Below are 27,040 nucleotides of genomic sequence, written 5' to 3' on the forward strand. Positions count from 1 at the left end.
ATCTTCCAAAACGGAGTCCAATGCGGCTATCACAACACCTTCCTGTAAAATGCACCTCCTCCTCGGTACCAACCATGGAAGAAAAGCTGCGAGATAAAGCATCAGCTTTTACATTCTTGGTACCCGGGATGTAAGTAACAGAAAAATTAAACCGCGAAAAAAAAAGTGCCCACCTAGCCCGACGGGCATTCAAGCGCTTGGCAGCATCAAGATAGATCAGATTCTTATGATCAGTGAAAACCTGAATGGGAAATTTAGCACCTTCCAAGAGATGACACCAATGTTCAAATGCGAGTTTATTAGCCAGCAATTCCTGATTACCAACATCGTAATTAAGTTCGGTCTCAGAAATTTTTTTTGGAAAAAAAAAAAGCACAGGGATGCACTCCATCCTTGTTTTCCTGAGACAAAACAGCCCCGACCCCCACCGAAGAAGCATCAACCTCGACCCAAAAAAGGCTTGGTCTCATCAGGCTGCATAAGGATGGGGGCAGAACTGAACCTCTCCTTGAGATACACAAAAGCTTCAATGGCCTCCGTAGTCCACTGAACCGTATTCGCACCTTTCCTGGTGAGATCGGTCAGCGGCTTAACAATTATAGAAAAATTATTAATGAATTTTCTGTAATAATTGGTGAAACCCAAAAATCTCTATCGATTTCAAACCAATAGGCCTAGGCCATTCCTGCACCGCCTGAACCTTCACCGGGTCCATCTCAAAGCCCTCGCTGGAGATAATGTAGCCCAAAAAACTAATTCTCAGCACAGCGAACTCACATTTCTCCAGCTTAGCAAAAAGCGAATTGTCACTTAACAACTGCAATACCTCACGTATGCTCTGCCAATGAGACTCCAGATCCGGCGAATAAATCAAAATGTCATCCAAATACATCACCACATTCTTACCGATCAACGGTCTTAGGATGTCATTAATAAGGTTCTGAAAAAACGCTGGTGCGTTGGTAAGACCAAAAGGCATAACCAGATTCTCAAAATGACCCACCGGAGTGTTAAAAGCAGTTTTCCATTCATCACCTTCCTTCATTCGTAACAAATTGTATGCCCCCCGGAGATCAATTTTAGAGAACCACTTGGCCCACACTAACTGGTTGAACAAGTCAGGAATTAATGGCAGTGGGTAGGAATTGTGTACGGTAATTTTATTAATTTCGCGAAAGTCCAGATATGGACGTAAACCGCCGTCCTTTTTTTTTTTTACAAAAAAAATCCAACAGCCACAGGAGACTTAAGGCCCCGTCACACTAAGCGATGCAGCAGCGATCCCGACAACGATACGACCTGTCAGGGATCGTTGCTGCATCGCTAATACATCGCTGGTGAGCTGTCAAACAGGCAGGCTCACCAGCGATCAGGGGAGCAACGATATCGTGGAAAGAATCGTTCCACGATGTCCTGCTCCCGTTACCAGCCTGCTGCAAGCAGGAGCAGGCTGGTAACTATGGTAAACATCGGGTTACTAAGTGCGCGTGTGCCCCTAGTAACCCGCTGTTTACCATGGATACCACTCTGCTACCGTGCGCTGGAGCCTCCGCTCACAGTAGCAGAGTGGTATCTATGGTAAACAGCGGGTTACTAAGTGCGCGCGTGCCCCTAGTAACCCGATGTTTACCATGGTTACCAGCCAGATCGTTGGTCCCGCTGGTCACACACACAGCGATGTGTGCTGGCCAGCAGGAGGCCAACGACCAAAAAATGGTCCAGGACACTTTGCAACGATCAGCGACCTCACAGCAGGGGCCTGATCGTTGCAAAGTGTCACACATAGCGACATCGCTGGTGAGGTCGCTGGTGAGTCACCAAAACCGTGACACAGCAGCGATCTCGCTAGCGATATCGCTTAGTGTGACGGGGCCTTTAGAAGGTCTAACATGACCGGCGGCCAAGCTTGTCTGTATGTACTCCTCCAAGGCCTTTCACTCAGGGATAGTCAGATTATATAAGCAACTCTTGGGAAGAGTAGCTCCAGGGACAAACTCAATGGTGCAATCATAGTCCCTATGAGGAGGCAAAACTTGCGACTCCTCCTCAGAAAAAAAACTTCCAAAAATCCTGAATAGGTACAGGTAATTCCCCTCTTTCCACAGCAGCAATGCGACCGTTACAACATTTATCATGACACTTAGGACTCCAAGACTTAATTTCATGGGTAGACCAGTCCAGTACAGGATTGTGCAGTTTTAACCAAGGTAACCCCAAAACCACTGGAGAAGGCAAGTTATTTAATACCGCCAAATCCAAATTCTCTTGGTAAATACCATTAATGGTGAGGGGAAATTCAAAAACCTTGTGAGTAATACATTTCAAAGGAGAGCCATCAATAGCAAACACAGAAATAGGAGATGACAAAAGTTTGGATTCTAATTTAAATTTTTCCAAAAATCCCTTATCAATCACATTGAGTGTAGAACCACAATCCACAAATACCCGAAATTCAATCAATTCCTCCTGAAATGAGGTGCTCCCAGAAAGAAATACTCCCTGTGAGTTTAAACAAGCTATACGGGCATAACTGACCTTTTTTTTTTTTTTTCTTTGTTCAAACGAAGCACACAGTTCTTAATAAAGTGGTCAGATTTACCGCAATAAAAACATAATCCCTTAGCAAAACTGCGGTCTTTGTCCTGAGAATGGGGTGACATCGCCCCAATCTCCATCGGTTCTTCACCTTCAGAGCAGACCCTCTGAAAACTAGGAGCTGCCATAGCTGTAGATCTCTCTTCATTAATCCTAGCACGCAGTCTCCTGTCCACACGTATAGCTAATTGCATTGCCTCCTGCAAGGTTCCAGGTGTTGGGAAGGCAATCAGCAGATCCTTAACCCTTTCACCTAGACCAGCAAGAAACAGACATTTTAATGCCGAGTCATTCCATTCCACTTCAGCCGACCATCTTCTGAAGTATGTACAATAATTTTCCACATCACCTGATCCCTGCTTCAAATGTCTTAATTCAGTTTCAGCAGATGAGACTCGATCAGGATCGTCATACATCAACCCCATAGCAGAAAAAAATTCTTCCACTGATCTAAAACACGGATCATTAGGTTGGAGAGAAAAGGCCCATCCCTGTGGTTCTTTGCGCAAAAGTGACATTATAAACCCAATGTGCTGTGATTCATTCCCAGAGGATCTGGGTCTTAAACGAAAATATAATAAACAAGAGTTTTTAAAGGAAAAAAAATCTTGCTGTTTACCATAAAAAAAAATCTGGCAGTCCTACCTTCGGTTCCACAAAATGCGCTCCAGGACAGCTACTCACATGTTGCTGGAGCTCGGCCACCTCCAAAGACAGTCCCTGTAGGCGATGAGCCAACTCCTGAACCGACACCATGCTGATATCTGGCTTTCTTTCCTTAGAGTGTTTTATTCATGTTTTGGGCTGGACTTACTGTTATGAACTGCTACAAGCACTAAGGAAAGATAGGAAAACTGTCCCTACAATAGGACTAAGATGATTCCCTACGATGCAGCGGGGGACCTGTTCCTTGTGAACAGACCCGCCCAAGTCCTCGGCTAGTCTGAACGCAGACCTATAGATATAAGGGAGGGGTCCCTACAAGAACTAAGGACTGGGATATAGATGGACACCTCCTAGCAGAAATTGTAGCAGAGCAAAGACAAATAAACAAGAAGTACTAGTGGTCCAAAGACCAAGCAAACTACAGAGTTGGGTACAAAGCACCTGGCTAGCTTAAGAGTAAAAGAAACACTGAAGTCCAGCAAGGCCAGAAGGGCGAAGCTGGATATATAGACAGAAAGTCATGTGACCAACAAAATAGAAAAAGAACTAACAGGAGGGTTCTAACACTCGGCCTGCCTCCGGTGTCATGATATCATGATGCCTGCTTTGGATAGCAAATCAATAGCCTTGCAAAACCCAGGAATGAGAAACATCCCAGATGTGGAACACCCAGTCATTGTCACGCAAGGTGTGGGAAAGACTTCGTGCAACACAGAGGGAAAGGGAGCCCAAACACTAGGGAAAGGGGGGAGTGGAGACCTCCTAGTCTGGTCTAGTGTCACCCTGTCTCAACTACAGTCCCTATATTGGCTCTTCACTAATCGCCGTACACGTGCCTCACCCTGTCTTTCCCTGGTGTATGGCTAAGGCTAGGGAAGGGAGGAGATGAGCACTAGTCGATCTCCACTAAACTCTATAGACAAGGGTAGACAAACAGGGGGCAAATGCTTAGCTTTAGATGACTCCAAATGTGCACATGGCCTCAAGCTCCGGAGAGAACGAACTACTGCTCTAGCTAAGCCTCACAAGTAGTAATGAATATCGCCGGCACCTCCCTCTCAGACACACCAGGTATTTATACACCCAGGCCAGGGAGCTAAATAGCCAGAGGGAGGTAGCCGCTGGGTCCAAGAGACAGCCAGCCTCTAGGAAGATGTTTGTAATTCCAAAAGTAGATATCTCCTGCAACCAACTGCAGGGCGACTGTCTGTCACCTCGGACACACCCGTGACAGTCATACTGAAGAGAATCTGCTAGATAAGAACATGGCAGACCGGTGCTTGTGGGTTTGTTGTCGCCAGGAGGGGGCTAGCCTGAAGGAATGTCTCTTCTTTTACTGGCAGGCCAGAGAGTTGTCCTGTTGGTTGCTGTACTAGACTGAAAATATCCGAAAGGACCAAATCTGGACTGTGCGCCTCTTGGGAGAAGGGCGTTTAGCCCTCTGTTTCAGAAGCAAAATACTCTTACCCCCCATGGCGTTAGAGATTATTTTATCTAGCTCTTCGAAAAGGTGGGAGCCCTGGAAGGGGAGGCTGGTAAGGGACTTTTTGGACGCTGAATCCATGTTCCATAATTTCAGCCATAAGGCCCTGTGGATGGTGATATTGCCAACTGCCAGGGCTGAATAGGCAGCTGCAGGAGGGGCACACTCTAGTTATAGGTAGTGGGGGACTCCTGGGGAGGTGACATAGTGGGCGGACTGCAGTCTTGGCAGAGGGATGAGGTCTGACCAGAGGGAAACCTTTTGTTGCATATCATTATCTTCAAACTGAAAGTAAAGATTACACAAGAACCACAGGACTGACTTCATCAACTAAGGTATCATTTTAAACAGTGTAATGTCCCCCACTTGACAGTGTATGTGGTTTACTGAGCACAGTCCTGCTGACAGGTGCGCTTGAAGGCTGTTTTGACAAGGATCAGATCTTATATTTCAGTACACATTCCATGCAGAAATTTGTGTGAAATTCAAAGACAATTTAAATACCATGTATGGGAATAGGACCATGTTCAAATGCAAATTAAAGTTTCCATGTGGAAGAAGAAATTCAAGGAATTCACACAAATTGCTCAACAGAATTAGGCCAATTTAGTTTCTGCCTTACTGTACATTAGATAAGGGGTAAGGTTTCTCCTTGTGGAGAGTGACATGCCATGTCTGGCATGCCAGTATGAGGAGACTTAAGCACTTTGCATGCTCCTCTGGTAAATTAAATATGCAAATTCTCTCTTCAGAGAGGAAGAGGACTTGAACTCTAGTGCCACCTATTGGAAGTAGCAATCCTAAAAGTCAATATCGACCCTTTAACGAGCCTTGAAATATGACTTAGGATAAAAGCCAAATCAGTATCTCAATTTGTAGACAGTTAAGGCCCAAATACATGTTAAGGCCCCGTCACACTAAGCAACGCTACAGCGATCCCGACAACGATACGACCCGTCAGGGATCGTTGCTGCGTCGCTATGTGGTCGCTGGTGAGATGTCAGTCAGATCTTCCCAACGACGCAGCAACGATGCGGCGACCCGTAAAGATCTGTATAACGATGCACGCCTATGTGTTTCTGTGTCGTCAACAAGGTCGTTGGTAAGGTGTCAAACACACCGATGCATGATACCCAGCGGGGCCTCAACGATCAAAGAAATGTCCAGACCATTCCGACACGACCAGCGATCTCACAGCAGGGGCCTGGTCGCTGCTAAGTGTCAAATGTAGCGAGATCGCTACTGAGGTCGCTGTTGCGTCACAAAACTTGTGACTCAGCAGCGATCTCGCTTAGTGTGACGGGGCCTTTACAGGAGAAACATGTAAAATGCAGGACAATGGGAGTGAGACTCCCTGGGGTTAGGAGAAGAGAAAGAACCAGGTGCTAGAGGGAGCTAGGCTACAGATTATGAGCCCGGTGGCAGAGCTTACTGAGACCCTGCATCCTGGGGACCTGGAGAGGCTGAAGGCGACAGTGATCTGACAGAACCAGGCGATGAGGCTGCAGAGTTCAGGTGAGCTGCGGCGGTGTTAAAAACTGGCGACAGAAAGATGGTGGCAAGCAGAAGGAGGAGGAGGCGGCGGCAGTAAAAACTTGCAGGGTTCTCATGCACCAAAATGCAAAGTGCAGCCTGATACGTGGTGGGCGGAAAGCACTAGAGAGCCGGCGTGCACGATTGTTCAGGCCGCTAAGGGTGTGGCCTGGCCACCGAAGAAGGCCTATACCGGTGCCTGGATTCTTTTAAGAGAGGGGCCTCCACGTCCCTTCTCTCTCTCTCTTTTTTTTTTTTTTAAATTTCTTCTTTTTTTATATATTTTTTTCTTTATTGGAGCCCCCTAACTACCTGGTAGGATATACCTGTCCTGAAGATCCTGAATCCTTCTTCGGAGACCGATGATGAAGAGGGGCATGAGAACATGAACGCAAACCTTCGGGCGGCTAGCAGGGAACGGATCCGTCTTCTCTCCCTGCACCTTCTGGTTCTGGGGCGGCAAGTGGGCAGTGGATTAGTGGCAAGGGCAGTCTGCCGGGGAATCCCAAACACTCTTGATGTGTTAGGGCCCTGCCTCGAAGACCAGAGGATACAGTACTGAAAGAAAAAGGGGAATCATTAATAAAAAAAACCCCCAAAAACCTAAGGCTGCTTTCACGTTACGCTTTGTGTCGCCGTAGGGGCATACAGCCAATATCCCCGGCAAAACGGGGTAGACTCTGGACGTATGCGATGACTGGGGCAATAGACAGCAATGGTGACAACAGAGCGAACATGCGATCTGCTGTGCACTTTTTTCGGAAGTGTGCGCATACAGGAGTTTACTACGTCTGAGTGTCTGTCTCCTGTGGGTGTACACTCCTGAAAAATGTGCATTGCACAGCGTACATTCGCTCTGCTGTCACCATTGCAGTCTATTGCCCCAGTCATCGCATACATCCAGACCCAGTTTTGCTGGGGAATTCGGACGTATGCCCCAACGGGGACACAGAACGCGATGTGAAAGCACGCTAAAAAAGGTAGAGATGGCCTGGGTCCAGACTAGTGTCTGCCTCCTACTGACACTAAGCTAAAACTGATTAGCTCTGTGCCAGTTGATGATGTACCCTTCTGGGGAAGAGCTAACTTATTTTTGCATAGTGTCAGCAGCATACACCCATGGTTATGTGTCCCCCAAAAAAGCATTAAACCACCCACCACAAATTCTCCCCTCCAGCATTAAACCACCCACACAGGTCCCCCAGGATTAATCCCTCCACACCAACCAGAGGGCCCCAAAGCAAAAACCCCCACATCAAGCATAAAGCCCCACCAAGCATAACCCACCATCAATCCCACCAGACACCAACCCCCCTCCCCTACAAGCCTGCAGATCCACAACCAGGCATCCCCCACAAGGACTCATTCCTGTATTATTCCCCAGAGCCCACTAAGATCTCCACAAGCATTAATTAACCCCACCAGACGACCCTCCAGCATAAATTCCTCACCCCGAAAACAACAAGGAAAAACAAGAAGAAAAGATATCAGAGCAGCAGTTAATAAACCAAACTCCTGCTTCTCACCTTAGGACACTAACCTCCTCCTGCAGCTTCACCGACAGCTGTGAGTCTCTGCACGACACTATAGCGTCTTGTGTGCTAAATTAGAACACGCCCATAATGTACAGTCGGGACACGCCCCCGGAAATGACGTAATATCTGGAAAGCGCCCATACATTCTAGCGTCTACCGGTTATGACAGCTGCCTGGCCACGCCTACGCCCATCATGCAGTTCGGTTGGCGGCCGCGGATTGGAGGAATTTAAAATGAAACGGCGGCTCCGGACTTGGTAACTTGTGAGTGCGGCCGGTGCTCCGGGCTGTAGTGTGCGGTGAGTCCGGAATCTGCGTCACCTCCGCCGCCGCCGTTGTAATGTGAGTGTCGTTCTGTAGTGCTTACAGCCTCTGCCGCTCCTTTACGTGTCAGTGCGGAGTTACGGCAGGCGGGCGGGCGGGGTGGGTGCTCCTGTCCTGGAGGTATCACTGTGTCTGGCTGCGGGCAGCGGTGCGGCGTGTCCTAGGACTGCAGCCAGTGATTCATGGTAACTGCCGTCCTGTAGAGTAATATCAGAGGAGGCTCCTGTGCGAGACCAGTCTATGGGCGCTCTGCAGCCCTGTATCTTATAGATGTGCCCCCCTCCTCTTACCTCTGGGCCCTCTGTATCTTATAGATGTGCCCCCCCCCCTTACCTCTGGGCTCTCTGTATCTTATAGATGTGCCCCCCCTTACCTCTGGGCTCTCTGTATCTTATAGATGTGCCCCCTCCCCTTACCTCTGAGCTCTCTGTATCTTATAGATGTGCCCCCTCCCCTTACCTCTGGGCCCTCTGTATCTTATAGATGTGCCCCCTCCCTTACCTCTGGGCCCTCTGTATCTTATAGATCCGCCCCCCCCCCCTTACCTCTGGGCTCTCTGTATCTTATAGATGTGCCCCCCTCCTCTTACCTCTGGGCCCTCTGTATCTTATAGATGTGCCCCCCCCCCCTTACCTCTGGGCTCTCTGTATCTTATAGATGTGCCCCCCCTTACCTCTGGGCTCTCTGTATCTTATAGATGTGCCCCCTCCCCTTACCTCTGAGCTCTCTGTATCTTATAGATGTGCCCCCTCCCCTTACCTCTGGGCCCTCTGTATCTTATAGATGTGCCCCCTCCCTTACCTCTGGGCCCTCTGTATCTTATAGATCCGCCCCCCCCCCCCTTACCTCTGGGCTCTCTGTATCTTATAGATGTGGCCCCCTCCTCTTACCTCTGGGCTCTCTGTATCTTATAGATGTGCCCCCCTCCTCTTACCTCTGAGCTCTCTGTATCTTATAGATGTGCCCCCCTCCTCTTACCTCTGAGCTCTCTGTATCTTATAGATGTGCCCCCTCCCCTTACCTCTGGGCTCTCTGTATCTTATAGATCCGCCCCCCCCCCTTACCTCTGGGCTCTCTGTATCTTATAGATCCGCCCCCCCCCCTTACCTCTGGGCTCTCTGTATCTTATAGATGTGCCCCCTCCCCTTACCTCTGAGCTCTCTGTATCTTATAGATGTGCCCCCTCCCTTACCTCTGGGCCCTCTGTATCTTATAGATGTGGCCCCCCCCTTACCTCTGGGCTCTCTGTATCTTATAGATGTGGCCCCCCCCCTTACCTCTGGGCTCTCTGTATCTTATAGATGTGCCCCCCTCCTCTTACCTCTGAGCTCTCTGTATCTTATAGATGTGCCCCCCTCCTCTTACCTCTGAGCTCTCTGTATCTTATAGATGTGCCCCCTCCCCTTACCTCTGGGCTCTCTGTATCTTATAGATCCGCCCCCCCCCCCCCCTTACCTCTGGGCTCTCTGTATCTTATAGATGTGCCCCCTCCCTTACCTCTGGGCCCTCTGTATCTTATAGATGTGCCCCCTCCCTTACCTCTGGGCTCTCTGTATCTTATAGATGTGGCCCCCTCCCTTACCTCTGGGCTCTCTGTATCTTATAGATGTGGCCCCCCCCCTTACCTCTGGGCTCTCTGTATCTTATAGATGTGGCCCCCTCCTCTTACCTCTGGGCTCTCTGTATCTTATAGATGTGCCCCCCCCTTACCTCTGGGCTCTCTGTATCTTATAGATGTGGCCCCCTCCTCTTACCTCTGGGCTCTCTGTATCTTATAGATGTGCCCCCCCCCTTACCTCTGGGCTCTCTGTATCTTATAGATGTGGCCCCCTCCTCTTACCTCTGGGCTCTCTGTATCTTATAGATGTGCCCCCCCCCCTCCCTTACCTCTGGACCCTCTGTATCTTATAGATGTGGCCCCCTCCTCTTACCTCTGGGCTCTCTGTATCTTATAGATGTGGCCCCCTCCTCTTACCTCTGGGCTCTCTGTATCTTATAGATGTGGCCCCCCCCCCTCCCTTACCTCTGGACCCTCTGTATCTTATAGATGTGGCCCCCTCCTCTTACCTCTGGGCTCTCTGTATCTTATAGATGTGGCCCCCTCCTCTTACCTCTGGGCTCTCTGTATCTTATAGATGTGGCCCCCTCCTCTTACCTCTGGGCTCTCTGTATCTTATAGATGTGGCCCCCTCCTCTTACCTCTGGGCTCTCTGTATCTTATAGATGTGGCCCCCTCCTCTTACCTCTGGGCTCTCTGTATCTTATAGATGTGGCCCCCTCCTCTTACCTCTGGGCTCTCTGTATCTTATAGATGTGGCCCCCTCCTCTTACCTCTGGGCTCTCTGTATCTTATAGATGTGGCCCCTCCCTTACCTCTGGGCCCTCTGTATCTTATAGATGTGCCCCCCCCCCCCCCCCCTTACCTCTGGGCTCTCTGTATCTTATAGATGTGCCCCCCCCCCCCCTTACCTCTGGGCGCTCTGTATCTTATAGATCCGCCCCCCCCCTTACCTCTGGGCCCTCTGTATCTTATAGATCCGCCCCCCCCCCTTACCTCTGGGCCCTCTGTATCTTATAGATCCGCCCCCCCCCTTACCTCTGGGCCCTCTGTATCTTATAGATCCGCCCCCCCCCCTTACCTCTGGGCCCTCTGTATCTTATAGATCCGCCCCCCCCCTCCCCTTACCTCTGGGCTCTCTGTATCTTATAGATGTGCCCCCCCCCCCTTACCTCTGGGCCCTCTGTATCTTATAGATGTGGCCCCCTCCCCTTACCTCTGGGCTCTCTGTATCTTATAGATGTGGCCCCCTCCCCTTACCTCTGGGCTCTCTGTATCTTATAGATGTGGCCCCCTCCCCTTACCTCTGGGCTCTCTGTATCTTATAGATGTGCCCCCCTCCCCTTACCTCTGGGCTCTCTGTATCTTATAGATGTGCCCCCCCCCCCCCCCCTTACCTCTGGGCCCTCTGTATCTTATAGATGTGGCCCCCCTCTTACCTCTTGGCCCTTTGCAGCTACCCGGAGGCACCAAATGCTACTTCTGCCCAAGTACTTTGTATCTGGGGGTCTCCAGTGTTGGTCACCAGGGTCTTTCCTGTATAATCAGAAAGAAGGTGATAAGTGGTTTTTCTTACAAATTAGTTAAAATCTCTTGTAGATTTGGGTGACTCAGTGACGAGTTCTTGACACTGAAATATTTGGCATTTTTGAATATAATAGTGGGGGTCCGACTATTGGCACCCTCCCCTCCCATCAGCTGTTAGAGAGGCAGCAGACTTGTGAGATGTGTCACTGCAATGGCTTCTAAGGCCGAAAAAAACACAGGCGGCCCAGGGTACCAATAGTAGGACCACCGCTGATCTAATTATAGCTTGTATACCAGGGATAAACCATTAATACTAAAACGCTGGCTGACTCCTATATAGGGGACCTGATCCATGGTACACGTAAGTGAGATTCTGGCTGTTATTGCCGCGCTGTGTGTTTTTACTATCAGACGATGCTGCTTTTCATAGAGAACGAGTTTTGAAAAGCTGCCAAGGGCAATGTAACTGGGATGACTAAACCAAGGCAGGTTCCGGACATCTTTCCCTCCAAACAAAAGCAGCTTGTTATTATTGAGGTTGATGTGGAATTGATTCACAGGACCCGGTCTGTGTTCTGTGGCCTTTGGCCGGGAGCTCTGAGACCCATCTCTTACCTGATGGCCTTCCTGCCTCTTGTATTTAGCTAGACTGGCACAACATCATCGCAGCCTGGGGCACGTGTGGCATCGCGTCCGTCTGACTAATCAAAAGAGCTGCGAATTTCAGGAGGTAGGCGGCGGTTTTTAGGGTTTCCATCAAACGTCCACAGAATAATCAAATGGTCGCTTGACTGGATCCTGAGATTCAATTTGCACAAATTTTAGTTAGAGGTAATCTGTCAGCAGGATTTCACTCCAAAACCTGTGTGTGTTCGCATGTAGTTCTTTCAAAGATGAGTCCAACAATACCGTTACATGGTCAGTCTATTCCTCCCTTACTGAGAGCTGAAGAGCTATGGTAGATATGAAGCCTCTGTCACTCCAGCTCTGTTCCTCACCCAGCGCTGCCTCCTGCTTGACTGACAGCTTCTGTGCTGTGTGGTTTTTCTTTCATGCAACAAAGCTGTCAGTCAAGCAGGAGGAGGCTTTGGGTGAGGAATAGAGATGGCTATGTAGTAGGTGTCGTAATACTAGCAAATACCCTCCAATTAGAAATGTAGTATAGTTCTTCTGATTTGCTATGTCACTTATCCCATGTGCAGGGCATTGCAGTAGTTTAGGTATCCATGGTTATGACCACTAACTGTCACTATGAGTGGTCATAACCATGGATACCTAAGCTACTACAATGCCCTGCACATGGGGAAAGCGACATAGCGAATTAGAAGAACTATACTAATTTTTATTGTAGTTATTTTGCTAATATTATTTATACACCCACTATACATTGGATAGTAACTTGGAGATGTGAATAGCCCTTTAATGACTGTGGTTAAAAATATTTAAAAAATGATACTAAATCAAATCCTATCGCTTTTTGGTGCTCGCCCAATCCCTGCTGGTTTGTCCTGGTCATGTCTCAACATTCTCGAAATGGATGACTTTTTGCAATGTTTATCGTAAACTTTTTTTATTTATTTTTTTTCCTGTGGTCTTTTCACTAAAGATGAAGCCATCAGAAGACAGTCACCCCCCTCCTCGACCCTCCTATCTTGGAGAGGGCATAACCTATCCAGAAAGAGGTGAACCACAATCGGTAGATGACATCAGAACAAATCTATCCGAGCGCTTTTTATCACTGGAAGACTCCGTATGTGCTACCCAGGTAAGGATGATGGTTATAGAGCACTATAGGGGGATTACTGCCCATGCCTCGTATACAAGCAGAGTTCAGGACTTTCTGTTGAGCCCCTTTTATCAGATTGATCATGCTTGACGATTGTCTTGTGTTATGAATTGGGCTCTCGCAGTTGCAACATAGACCCGCACCAACATCACTGAGCATCGGCTACAACAGAAAATGTGTTTAAAAGTTTAGTTCCCTGCTAAAAGGGAGCCTGACGTGTCCTCTGGCCCAGCATTTGTTGTAAAATACCCTGCCTAACCAGCCCTTTATACTGATTATCACATAAAGGGGTTATCCAGTAATGCTGCTTCCATTACCACTACCACCTCCTCCTCTGCTTCATTTCACCCTTCGTCAGAGCGGTTCTTTCTGTTCGCTCTGACATGGCTGGCGTCCCTGCAGACATCATGGATTGACAGCCAGCTTCCTACGGTTAGGCAGCGGGGAGCTGGCTGCCAGTCAGCAGAGACTCTCGATGAACAGAGGAGAGTGGAAGCGTTGTAATCGCTGGTAGGAGCAGTCTGCGACCGCTTAGCCACTGGGGATCATATTTTCCTGTATAAGACTATGGGGCAAATCATCTGTTTTCGTTAAAACACTGAAAACTTGTGACAGTTTAGCGTAATGCGAAGTTGCGCAAAAAATGTTGTAACTTGACGTTTTCACACTAGTCCCGGCTATTTCAACCAAAGCGGACAGAGCGTGGCAACACCTATGGGCATATTTAATAAAATAACACCACTAGCAAAGATGGTGCTGTCATGAGAGTTCAGAGGAAGTGGGTCATTGAATAAAAAGGTCACCGTTTCAAAGAGCTGAGGCAGTTGGGAGGGGCCGTGGAATCACGGATAGGGAGAAGACCCCATGTGCACCGAAATCTAGTTAGCGGAAAATTTCAAATGGTGATTACAGAAGAACAAAGCAGATTTCTTCACAAGGCGGTCATGTGACTAAAAGCATGCGATTTACATACTTCAGCCACATTCCGACTAGACCTGTCCTGCCTCGCTCAATTCACTTGTATTTAGCATGGCTGTGCATCTAGTTGGCATGTGACGTATGTATGTAAATCGCATACCTGCGGTCACAGGTCCTTGCCCATCTCTCCCCCGCTACCGATACCAGAGAATCCTGACAGCGCACACTGCATGCTGTGAGGATGTGCAAGTCTGCAGGTACAGAGAGGGACTGCAGACTTTAACCTCAAGCCCAGACAACCCCTTCAACTCATAGCTGGGCCCTAGATTCAGTGTTTCCCTGTGTGGTCCATTGTGCAGCATATGCCAGTCTTTTCTAGGAGTACATATGGTAATTAAGATTTAGGGGAGGCGGTTAATCAGCTTGTACGTTTTTTATTTTTTTTTTTTTAGAAAAGCTCATTAGATGCTAAAGAGCCTATGCAGGTTTTTCTTCGTATAAGACCCTTTACCGGACCGGAGATTGAGCAAAGAGAGTCCCAGGTGAGTGGCTCACCGGTGAGTGTGGCGCGGCTGTGGGGTGAGTGAGGCGCGGCTCTGTTGTTGTAGTTTTCTAATGTTGTGCTCCTTTTCCTAGGATTGTGTCAGTATTCCTGACCCCTGCAGTGTGCTGGTGAAGGCTCCTCTTAGTTCCCAGGCTTGTCGGCTGAGTGATAAAGGCAGTGGGTCGATGGCCCAGAAGTTCACCTTTACTCATGTAAGAACTGTATTCCTGATTAATTAATTGATTTATTCTAAAACCGTGTCAAGGTTGATTTAAAATGGTTTTTGTATCTTCTAAAACAGGTGTTTGGTCCCGAAACGACCCAAAGTCAGTTTTTTGATGGCACTTTAAAGAAACAAGTGATTGATTTTATGAAAGGGCAGAGTCGTCTGATCTTTACATACGGCGTTACTAATGCTGGCAAAACATTTACATTCCAAGGTAAGTGCCATGGCACAGAAATGCCCTTTATATGTTACTAACTACAATCCATTGTTTACACACCATATAACAGGGTTATTTTCCCAAAAATCAAGTTTTTACCTAGCCATTGAATAGGGAAAAACTTGCTTATTGTTGGTGGTCAAACAACTGGGATCCCCAGCAAACCAGAGATTAGGGCTCAAACGCCCAATAATGGGGCTCTGCAGACCCATCTGGACGGTAGCGGAGGTGTGCACGCTCGGCCTCTGCCCCATTCATTGTCTATCACACTGCCAGAAATGTCAAAGTGCTGCACTCCTCAGTCTCATGGACCACTACTAGAGCCGAGGCCCAGCATGCACACCTCCTCTCCATTCAGGACGGAGCTGCAGAGCCTGTTTCATAGGGTTCAAGAACCCCGATTTCCGGATTTTGTTTTTCAACCCCTTTACAGCCTGTGCCGTATTAGTACGCAACAGGCTGTAATCCCCGGTTCAGTGAGGGCTCCGGCGCTGAGGCCGCACTGAACCGGGCACATGTCAGCTGATTCTTACAGCTGACATGTGCCCGCAACAGCCGCGGGTGGAATCGTGATCCACCCGCGGCTGTTAACATGTTAAATGCCGCTGTCAATCTCTGACAGCGGCATTTAACAGTGCCGCGCCGGAAGAGCGTCACTTACCCCGCCAATCGGTGACCCTGTCGCGTAATTGTGGGTCACTGATGGGTGGGCATGACAACCCTGGGTCTGTAGCAGACTCCAGTGGTTGTCATGAGCTGATCGCTATGAGCGCCACCTAGTGGTCGGCGCTCATAGCACAGGAGCAATTCTGCTACATAGAGGTGATCTGCTGATCACCTCTATGTAGCAGAGGCAATCAGACAAGTGCTGCTTCTAGTCTCCTATGGAGATTATTGAAGCAAGCAAAAAGTGAAAATAAAATGTTTTAAAAAAAATTATAAAAGTTTAAATCACCCCCCTTTCGCCCCATATATATATCTATATCTATATCTATATCTCGTCTGTCCTGGAAATCCTGTGTCGCTCATTGGTCCGGCAGCGGCCAATCAGCGCCGCGGGATTTCTGAAAAAAGATGGCGGCCGTTAGCGGCTCATCTGCGGGACGGAGATGCAGCCGGGAGATGACTGGCGCAAGGCGCTCATCTCCCGGCCGGTAGCAGCAGAAGGACCCCGACCGCCAGGACCGGGGAGCTGCGCTGCGGGTCGGGATACTTCTGCTGCGAGCGGCTGCTCATCTCCTGGCTTCTCGCAGCGGAAGTAGCCGCACAGGCAGCGGCGCTCCCCGGTCCTCATCAATACGATTCGCTGATTGGTCGCGCTCTCCGCCCGCGACCAATCAGTGATCTTGGCGCTAAAGTTAAACACCGCTCTGCTGATTGGTCGCGGCCGCTGATCACTACCAAGACTGGATACAATTGTATTCATTTTTTGGCTATGTATTGGGTCTTTAAAGGGACTGTGAGCACAGAATGACTGTTCAAACAAGTGCAGGCCCTGCCCTGAAGCACCAGCATTTACATAACCCTTCCCACCTGTTTCTTTTCCTTTTTTTCTCCAGGCTTCTCTGCCTCTATGAAGCCAGAGCTGTTAATCAAATAAGGGGTGCAGATTGTTTTTCCTCGATCAGGTGGGGGGAGGTGTATGTATATGCTTGGCTCCACCATGAAGCGCAGAGCGCCTGTCATTTCCTTTATTATGGATGTATCTCCTGCTTGTACTCACCAGAGGGGTGTTTATTTGCAGTGGAATTTTTTGGCTGTCCGTATTGGTACGTCATTCTTCATTATAAGCAGTAGATGGCGTCCTTTCTCCATGAAAAGTCTTTAACGTAGAGTGCATTGACCAAGATGTCTTTTTAGTATTTATATAAGTGTACAGCTTCTCTAAGATTTCAGGTTGAATTCGCAGTTAATAATAATAATAATTTTTTATTTATATAGCGCCAACATATTCCGCAGCACTTTACAGTTAAGCAGGGACATGTACAAACAATAAATTCAAGACAAGGGGAGACAGTTTAAACAGTTACATCAGGAGTGAGGTCCCTGCTCGCAAGCTTACAATCTACACGGAAATGGGGGGACACAATAGGTGGAAAGTGCTTGTTATTTCAGGTCTGGCAATTATAATAAATTGGGATTATCATATAAAGCTGTATAATCCGGTCATCAGCCTGTATGTTCAAGTGCAATACTCAATTACCGAGTGCAGTTATCGTGTGCATGGAGGGTGTAGAAACAGATGAACAGTAGGGGGCAGATTCTGAGTAGTATTCAGGAGGGAACAGGGGAAAGTTAGTTTACTGGGTATTTGGGATGGTAGGCTTGTTTAAAGAGATGGGTTTTTAAAGCGCGCTTGAAGACATCGGGGCTAGGCATCAATCGGATCGTCTGGGGTAGAGCATTCCAGAGAACTGGTGCAGCACGAGAGAAGGCATAAAATAGTGAATGTTCTTGAAAATGCCCCCACCCCCTCCACCTGTCATACTTCCTTATGCTACAGCGTGTTGTATGCTAAAACTAATTTTTATAACCACTTTGCATATGAGACATAGTAATCCACACAGCCACTGATAAAGGATTTAACGACTTGTTTACAACTTAATAGGTCCAAAGTTGTTTAAGGGCTGTGACCATCTTTTGACATGGAGAGAAAAATGAGTTTACACATTGGTGATTAAATTTAGTAAATAAAATAGTTCTAATTTTTTCATTCAGTTTCATAACGCCTCATCCAAATTTCAGATTTTTCTTTTGTGGGAGTGTCCCTCCCAGTAATACATGCTGGATGTGATCTTTGTGTGTATCCAGCATGCTACTGTCTTTACTTGCTTTCATGCATCAGCACAGCTCCAATACTTAGTCTTTATTTATCTCCCATATGCTGCTCTAATTGTCTGTGGCTTTTTTTCCTCTTTTGGAATACATTTTCCACACGTCCACTGCAAATATCCTCATCCCTCCTTGCTGCTATTCATAACATTGAGAGGAGGGGAAGCAGTCATTTGGAGAAGGAGATAACTCCATTAGATAAAGGACTTGCATTCTCCATAAAATTTTAATGATTATTAAGTTGCTTAACCCCTTCCTGACATTAAGTGTACAAGTACGTCCTATTTTGCAGTGTGTTCCCGCAAATGGACATACTGGTATGTCTTAGCACAGGAGCGGTGCCCGCACTATCCCTTCCTGGAGCTCGGCTTAAGTGATAACCAACACCCGGCTGTCACTTCTAGGAGCGGCTGTTTAACTCCCTAAGTGCTGCGATCAATAGTGATCACAGCATTTAGAAGAGAGGGAGAGGGCTCCCTCTCCTGTCCGATCGGTGTCCCTGTTATCGCGGGCTGCCGATCATGGTCACAGGAACCTCTTGGTCTGCCAGCTACGGTGACCTAAAAACTTGGCAAAAAAGCTATGCCTTTTAATCATACCGCTAAACAAAAAGTGGCATAAAACGTGATCAAAAAGACTAATGTAAATAAAATTGGTATCTCTGAAAACTCCATCTTGTCTTGCAAAAAACAAGCCACCACACAGCTCCATCAGTGGAAAAATAGTTATAAAGCGATGCAAAAATAATTCTTTCTTCTGAAAAATTGTTTTTGTGTGAGAGTGGCAAAACCTAAAAATACGGCAAATGTGGTATCGCTGTAGTGACTCGAACAATAAAGCTTATCAATTTTACCACACGGTGAGCGACATTAAAAAAATAAAATTCCTGAATTATTGTTTTTTTGTTCATTCTGCCTCCAAAAAAGCGGAATAGAAAGCGATCGAAAATGTTACCAATAAAAAACGGCTGCAGAAATATGGAAAAATTTATAGCTCTCAAAATCTGGTGATGTGCAATGAAAAGCGTCTTTTAGTGTATGACAGCAGCCAAACCTAATAACCCGATATGAATCTGGTATCGCTGACATTGCACCGACCCGAAGAATAAAGTCGTCTAATCACTTATACTGCACTAGGAACAGTATATAAAAAAATTATAATAATTCTTCATCTGCTGTTGATTTGGTCATTCTGCCTCCCAAAGATCGCAGTAAGGCTCGGCTCACATTGATCATGCGCTGAGCGCTTACACCGGGGTTTCCATGTAAATCTCTGATATACGTGATTCCGACAGAACCCCCCCGGTGGAAGATTTCTTATGAGGCAAATGGAGGCACTGTGGATGCCGTCTGGCCTGTGATTAGGTGGTATCCGTCTTTTTAAGCATAAGAACGCGGTCGGCCACAGTTTTGTGCACCTCTGAAAAGGACACTGCTGAACAGAGACCAGATGGAGTCCAGAGTAACTCTGCTGCCTCATTACAGTGAATGGATCCCTCGGCGGGGTTTCATCTGGATCGCCTCACTCTGAGATTTAGGTAGAAACCCCGAAATAAGTGCTCAGTGTAGATCACAGGATAAATGTGATCCCAAATGTTATGTAAAATGTTCCCAACAAGAGCTTCAACTCCAATGCACAAAAAAAGCAAGTCCCCACCCAGGTCCTTCATCTGTTAAAGTGGGTATCTGGGACTTTATTAAAAAAAAACAAGGTCCCGGATATGGAATGGAGTACGGATACAAAGAGCTTCCTTTTGTGTTCAGTCACTAGTTCAACTGAATGTACAATCCTGCTCATCGTTATTGGCACCCATGAAGGTTAAAGGGGTTTTTCCTCGAACAAAAGTTCTTTTTAATTAGCGCTGTGGAGTCGGAGTCTGTGCTCATTTTGGTGGAGTCGGTATAAAGTGGACCGACTCCGACTCCTAAAATATATAATAAATTGGGTACAGTAGTTCAATGCAGAATGTGCTGAATATTTTTTCATAGGAATGTGAGAAAGTTATGAAATGTCCTATAAACGGCTGTTCTATTCTGATCTAAGGCTACATTCACACACAGCGTTTTTGCTGCGTTTTTTGAGGATATGTTTTTCAGCTGCAAAAGCCGATCAGCTTTTTAAAAAACTGCATCACCTGAAAGGTTTTTGAGCTCATAGATAATGTTTTCAATAGCAAAAGCAGATTAGAATAACGCCGAACAAACTGACATGCTCATCCTTTGTGAGGGTCCGTTTTTGAGCCCAAAAACGGATCCTCACAAAACCATGTGTCTGAATGTCATATCTTGAAACCCATTGACTTTGCTGGGATGCCCAGAGTCACTGCATTTTACTGCAAGAAGCGGATTCGCAAAAACGCTGTGTGTGAATCATGGCCGTAGCCAGCAAGGGGCAAGGGGGGGCTGCCCCCCCCCTAGAAGCAGTGGTACGCACCTATCAAAACTCACTTGTATGCTGCAGTGCTCCCGTCCTGCACTGGCTCCAGACTGCAATCTCCCCTCCTCTGTCCTGTCTTCTGCCGTCTTCACCAGAGAGAGGAGGGGGAGGGGTGCCTGCCCTGCACAGAATCCGAATCCTGGGCCCCGAGCTGGAGAAAGTGAAAGTACTTCTGCTCATCTGTCACAGGAAGGTAACTAATGCTAATATTGTAGGTGATTATTATGTGCTCTCTGTACAATGTGTGTGAACTATATGTGCGATATGTGCAATGTACTATTTGCTGTCATCTGTCTATCACACTTTATCTATCCCTCCATCTGTCTGTCTCTCCATCGTCGTGGAGTCAGTCGGTGTAAGGGAAATTGAGGAGTCTGAGTTGCAGGGGCAGTGGAGGATGCAAAAGAGGATACAGATATTACAGCCCGGGATCACAGCTGATTCTTTCTTTGTTTTTAAACAATGTTTTACTTCAGACAGGGAAATGTTTTATATCACAGGATCAATTGTGATCCTGTGCTGTGCTGTCTATAGACTCTTTTGCTTCCTCCCCTGCCCAGGAGCTGTAGTATGATCAGACCATGTTCCTGTACGGTCAGACACAGCCATTACACAGTACACAGCAGGGGCACAATTGTAAGATTATCTCAGCACAGGAACATTTTATTTAAACACCTCCAATTCTGGAAATTATTATTATTCCAAGATCTAATGAATAAAATGTACTTTTGTTCGTGGGAAAACCCCTTTTAAGTATATAATGTGGAATATATCCTGGAAAAAAAAAATGAATCAAGTGAAACCGTTTTTTGTATAGAGCACTTGTGTTAACTACAAAACAATGGGAGGGAAAAATATAAAAACCTAAAGCTTGCTGTGTGACTGGTATTGGCAGCACCCTTTACATTAATATAGAAACACATTGACTCTCCTGTGGTAAATCACAAAAGATTTACTCGGGACCCTCACCCTTCGTGGGAATGAAGAGACCGCAGTGCTGGTCTTTTATCGCGCGTGTGTGTATATTCTATTCTATTCTTGCATTTGTGATTTTGGATATTTGCTGCACTGCCGGATGAAAATGGTGAGGGGGACACTGCACCAGAGGATTAGTGGGGTACTTAAGGCATTCAATATATGCAATGGGAGGAAAATTGGCTTTGCTGACATATTTGGCTTTGTCTGAAAACCTAACCTAAAACGTATTTGCTCCATCACTCCGCTGTACTGAAAGTCCCTGGGTGACCCAGACAAAAGGATGAGGATGAATCTCCATACAGCAGTTTTGAGACTTATTCTTGTTTGATGCCCTTAATCTTTCCGGAAGAGTATATATGTGTATACTTGAGTTGCTCTGTAAGCAGTTTTTTTTGCATTGATTCAGCTTTTCCTTTTATCTCTATATGAACACGTATCGGGCTTTTTCATTGTGCGGTGTAGCTTGTTAGCTCTTACAAGGGGATTCATCTCCAGCCAAGCTGCAGAGTGAGACCTGGCCTCTGATCTTGTTTGACGCTGCCTCTGTACATTTTGTAGTTGAGCTCCACAATCCGCTTTCTAAATGACCCAACTGAGGGCTATTAATCGGAGGCTTGAACTTTCATCGAAAGTTGCTCTGTTTTATTATTTCGCCATTTCTTTGCTTGTTGTTTACTGTCAATACTGCAGCTGCAATCCTCTACAGTCGTCTGCTGAGAACTTTTTATTGACACCTGATTAGAGTTGGTAAACTTTTACCGCCATTGTCCATAGTGATGGGGCTCTGGTCATTTTTGATCTCTCATCTGATCCTGTTTGTGTCTTATTAGCTTGTTAATATAACATCACTTCCTGAACACTACAGGGGTTGTCCATTACTGGATGATATCGGCTTGATCAAATCCGGGCCTATTTAAAATAAAAATGGTGGCATCTCTCCTCCCGCAGTAGGGCCATTCTAGCAATGGCTATTCATGACGGGGCACGTGACATTGGATGCAGAAGCCCTATGATGCAATTTGAGGCCACTAATCGGCCATAGCTCATCAGTGAACACGTCTGCTCTGACTAAATGGAAAAAGTTGCAGCCAACCAGTGGCCTGATTGGCTGCCGCACACCTGTGACACAACAGTGTCATGTGACCCTCTGGAAATGGCAGGCGCTGATTGTCTGTCTGCAGCACACCCATGATGCAGCAATGCTATGTGACTAGCCGGGAATAACTGCACCGACATCGCTGCAACCACGCCACTGCGATGAGTATCTGCTATTTTTATTTTAAATGGGGCTATGAAGTGATTCAGCAGGGGGTTGTCTAGTAGAGGAAAACACCTTTTAAAATGTTCCTTTACAGTTTTTTACTATTTCATCCATGCCTTTGGAGGGACCATGGGTTATAGCTGCTACCATTAGAAGATGATCACCAAGTAGTTAAGGAAGCACTCCTCCCATCAAAATTCTTATCCTCTTACTACTGTGGGGACAAAAGTATTTAGTCAGCCACCAATTGTGCAAGTTCTCCCACTTAAAAAGATGAGAGGCCTTTAATTGACATCATAGGTAGACCTCAACTATGAGACAAAATGAGAAAACAAATCCTGAAAATCACATTGTCTGATTTGGAAAGAATTTTTTTTTCAAATTTTGGTGGAAAATAAGTATTTGGTCAATTACAAAAGTTCATCTCAATACTTTGTTATATATCCTTTGTTGACAATGACAGAGGTCAAACGTTTTCTGAAAGTCTTCACAAGGTTGGCACACACTGTTGCTGGTATGTTGGCCTGTTCCTCCATGCAGATCTCCTCTAGAGCAGTGATGTTTTGGGGCTGTCTCTGGGCAACACGGACTTTCAACTCCCTCCAAAGGTTTTCTATAAGGTTTAGATCTGGAGACTGGCTAGGCCACTCCAGGACCTTGAAATGCTTATTACGAAGCCACTCCTTCATTGCCCTGGCGGCATGCTTGGGATCATTGTCATGCTGAAAGACCCAGCCACGTTTCATCTTCAATGCCCTTGCTAATGGAAGGAGGTTTGCACTCAAAATCTCACGATATATGGCCCCATTCATTCTTTCATGTACACGGATCAGTCGTCCTGGTCCTTTGGCAGAGAAACAGCCCCAAAGCATGATGTTGCCACCCCCATGCTTCACAGTAGGTATGGTGTTCTTTGGATGCAACTCTGCATTCTTTCTCCTCCAAACACGCCAAGTTGTTGTGTTTCTAACAAACAATTCTACTTTGGGTTCATCTGACCATATGACCTTCTCCCAATACTCTTCTGAATCATCCAAATGCTCTCTAGCAAACTTTAGACAGGCCCGGACATGTAATGGCTTTAGCAGGGAGACACGTCTGGCACTGCAGGATGTGAGTCCCTGGCGACGTAGTGTGTTACTGATGGCAGCCTGTGTAACGTTGGTTCCAGCTCTCTGCAGGTCATTCAATATGTCCCCCCGTGTGGTTCTGGGATTTTTGCTCACCGTTCTTGAGATCATTTTGACCCCACGGGGTGAGATCTTGTGTGGAGCCCCAGATCGAGGGAGATTATCAGTGGTCTTGTATGTCTTCCATTTTCTAATTATTGCTCCCACAGTTGATTTCTTCCCACCAAGCTGCTTGCCTATTGCAGATTCAGTCTTCCCTGCCTGGTGCAGGGTTACAATTTTATTTCTTGTGTTCTTCGACAGCTCTTTGGTCTTCACCATAGTGGAGTTTGGAGTGTGACTGTTTGAGGTTGCGGACAGGTGTCTTTTATACTGATAAGTTCAAACAGGTGCCAGTACTACAGGTAATGAGTGGAGGACAGAGGAGCCTCTTAAAAGGGTTGTCCAGTACTTTTTTAAAAATATGCCAATGTGTTTTAATGATAAATAAAAGCTTCTTTCTAATTACCTCCTGGTGTTTCTGCCTGTGAGCGGCGCTGTCGGTGGCCGCTCACAGGCAGCATTCGCCCCCACCCCGCTGACATGTCAAGTGAGGCGTGACTCAGCGCTGGGGTCCCCGTGGTGGCTGCTGGGTTGTGGACGGGGTTATTCCCTGCATCACACCCAGCATCTACCACGCTTTCCCAATGAATGGGGACAGGGAGAGCGTGTGGTGGATGCCGGGTGTGACCAGGGGGATAACCCCACCCACAACCCAACAGCCACCGGTGGAACGCGGAAGAGAGACCCTCGGCTGCAGCCTGGACTTGTCGTGACGTCCGCTGATTCAGAGCCGGCTGCAGCCGGGGGTCGTGATGCCTGTGAGCGGCCAGTGATAGCGCCGCTCACAGGCAGAAACGGCACCAGGAGGTAATTAGAAAGAAGCTTCTATTTATCACTAAAACACATTGGCATATTTTTAAAGAGTACTGGACAGCCCCTTTAAAGAAGAAGTTACAGGTCTGTGAGAGCCAGAAATCTTGCTTGTTTGTAAATGACCAAATACTTATTTTCCACCAAAATTTGAAAAAAAATTTCTTTCCAAATCAGTGTGGTTTTCAGGATTTGTTTTCTCATTTTGTCTCTCATAGTTGAGGTCTACCTATGATGTCAATTACAGGCCTCTCATCTTTTTAAGTGGGAGAACTTGCACAATTATTGGCTGACTAAATACTTTTGTTTTCCCCACTGTATATTGCAATCATCATATATCATATCATATCATATAGCACTGGGTACTTAAAATTTCCCATTTTGCCTTTATACCCAATTAATTATTTTCTTTTCCATTAGGTCTTATGACATGTGATTAAAAACGGACTGGCTGAATCCTGCTAAGCTCTATGTAGAATCAGTAGGTCAATTTTCCCTGCCTGACTCATCAGTCACTGTAAAAGACCCTGTCAGAGGGGGGGGGGGGGGGAGTGGAGCAGCTTTGTCAGGGGGGGGGGAGTGGAGCAGCTTTGTCAGGGGGGGGGGGAGTGGAGCAGCTTTGTCGGGGGGGAGGAGTGGAGCAGCTTTGTCAGGGGGGGGGGAGGAGTGGAGCAGCTTTGTCAGGGGGGGGGGAGGAGTGGAGCAGCTTTGTCAGGGGGGGGAGGAGTGGAGCAGCTTTGTCAGGGGGGGGGAGGAGTGGAGCAGCTTTGTCAGGGGGGGGGGAGGAGTGGAGCAGCTGTGTCAGGGGGGGGGGAGGAGTGGAGCAGCTGTGTCGGGGGGGGGGGAGGAGTGGAGCAGCTGTGTCGGGGGGGGGGAGGAGTGGAGCAGCTGTGTCGGGGGGGGGAGGAGTGGAGCAGCTGTGTCGGGGGGGGAGGAGTGGAGCAGCTGTGTCGGGGGGGAGGAGTGGAGCAGCTGTGTCGGGGGGGGAGGAGTGGAGCAGCTGTGTCGGGGGGGGAGGAGTGGAGCAGCTGTGTCGGGGGGGGAGGAGTGGAGCAGCTGTGTCGGGGGGGAGGAGTGGAGCAGCTGTGTCGGGGGGGGGAGGAGTGGAGCAGCTGTGTCGGGGGGGGGAGGAGTGGAGCAGCTGTGTCGGGGGGGGGGGAGGAGTGGAGCAGCTGTGTCGGGGGGGGGGGAGGAGTGGAGCAGCTGTGTCGGGGGGGGGGAGGAGTGGAGCAGCTGTGTCGGGGGGGGGGGAGGAGTGGAGCAGCTGTGTCGGGGGGGGGAGGAGTGGAGCAGCTGTGTCGGGGGGGGAGGAGTGGAGCAGCTGTGTCGGGGGGGGAGGAGTGGAGCAGCTGTGTCGGGGGGGAGGAGTGGAGCAGCTTTGTCAGGAGTTGAGAAATGTTTTCTACAGGGAAAAGATAGTTTTTGTTTCTTCACAGAAAAGAGAAGAACCAACTGGGCAGAAAGGCAAAATGAGCAATTGTAAGTGTACAGTGCTATATAATATAACTGTAATATATTAAGAGGATAAAAACTTTACTGGGAGGAGGAGTGCTTCTTTAAGTGTTTATCCTCTTCCCCCTAACTGTACCACTCTGTCTCAGTGTTATCTTAGTATCCACAGGAGGCAGACATATATGCTAGGCCGGTACATCTTTCATTTTTTTTTTTAATTTTACCTTTATTCCTATTTGGGTTGAGAATACAGGGCTGAATAATCACTGTCATCCCACCTTACAAGGGAAGAACTTTGAGGCATTAACCACACTGTTAGGCTATGTTCACACATAATGTTTTTTTTTTTTTTTTGCAGCAAAACTTGATCTCTTGCCAGGAGGTTGTTCAGGATTTTTCTTGCTTTTGTGCGTGTTCTTGGTGTGGTGTTTTTTTTACTGTCTTTTTTTTTGTCTTTTTTATGCATGTACATAGAGTTCAGTGGGAAAAAAAAAATCTCACTCTGGTTTTGGCATAACAGTGGGGAAGGTGAATTGTTCAGGAAAAGTTTACCTATGACTCTGGCAGTGCTTTTGAGTTTGTAGGACACTATTTATTTTCACACTATGGTTTCCCATTCAGTTATACAGGTATTGTTCAATTTCCCACCTCCCTGGGCCACAGGTATTGTTCATTCTCACACATAGCTCAGCCAATGTTTACACTTTACACATCACTAATTTAATTACTCTCCTAATACAATCTACCATCTCAGTGATCAAGACAAGATGGTCAAATCACAAAAATAAATGTTTCACATACTGTTGCACTTGCTTATTTCCACTAAAAACTCTGATTCACACTTTTTTTTTTTTTTTTAGCATTCTTTCACTACCCATTACTTCCAATGGGTGAAAAACGCTGAAAGTGACATGCTCTGTTTTGCAAAAAAACATGCAAAGCACAAAATCCTGATTGAAAAAAGCAAGATGTGTGCATTAGATTTCTGGAATCTCATAGACTTTGCTGGTACTGTAAAAAGCATCTGAAAAAAAAAAAAACTAAGATGTGTGAACATGGCTTTACAGGTCCTTCCTGCAGAGTAACAGGAGGCACAGCAGAGCTCCACTCCATTGTAGCGTGTCAGC

General features: G+C 47.1%; 1 protein-coding gene across 5 annotated transcripts in view; it reads left to right on the forward strand.

The window, feature by feature from the left end:
• The first annotated feature begins 7,958 nt into the window (after positions 1-7,958).
• KIF20B (kinesin family member 20B) overlaps positions 7,959-27,040 on the forward strand; it is a 125,564-nt gene continuing 106,482 nt past the window's right edge. For 3 of the 5 annotated variants that reach the window (XM_073685535.1, XM_073685538.1, XM_073685539.1), the window contains exons 1-5: positions 7,959-8,111; positions 12,828-12,986; positions 14,378-14,467; positions 14,562-14,681; positions 14,771-14,909. In XM_073685535.1, coding sequence (XP_073541636.1) covers positions 12,828-12,986; positions 14,378-14,467; positions 14,562-14,681; positions 14,771-14,909 — 508 coding nt within the window. In that variant the 5' untranslated portion in view covers positions 7,959-8,111. Of the gene's footprint in view, positions 8,155-12,822; positions 12,987-14,377; positions 14,468-14,561; positions 14,682-14,770; positions 14,910-27,040 lie in introns of all 5 variants that reach the window. The other 2 variants (XM_073685536.1, XM_073685537.1) reach the window with 2 other exon arrangements.

The sequence above is a fragment of the Phyllobates terribilis genome, unplaced genomic scaffold (assembly GCF_046119375.1).
Source record: "Phyllobates terribilis strain yellow unplaced genomic scaffold, ASM4611937v1 Scaffold_5__5_contigs__length_657084704, whole genome shotgun sequence".
NCBI lineage: Eukaryota > Metazoa > Chordata > Amphibia > Anura > Dendrobatidae > Phyllobates > Phyllobates terribilis.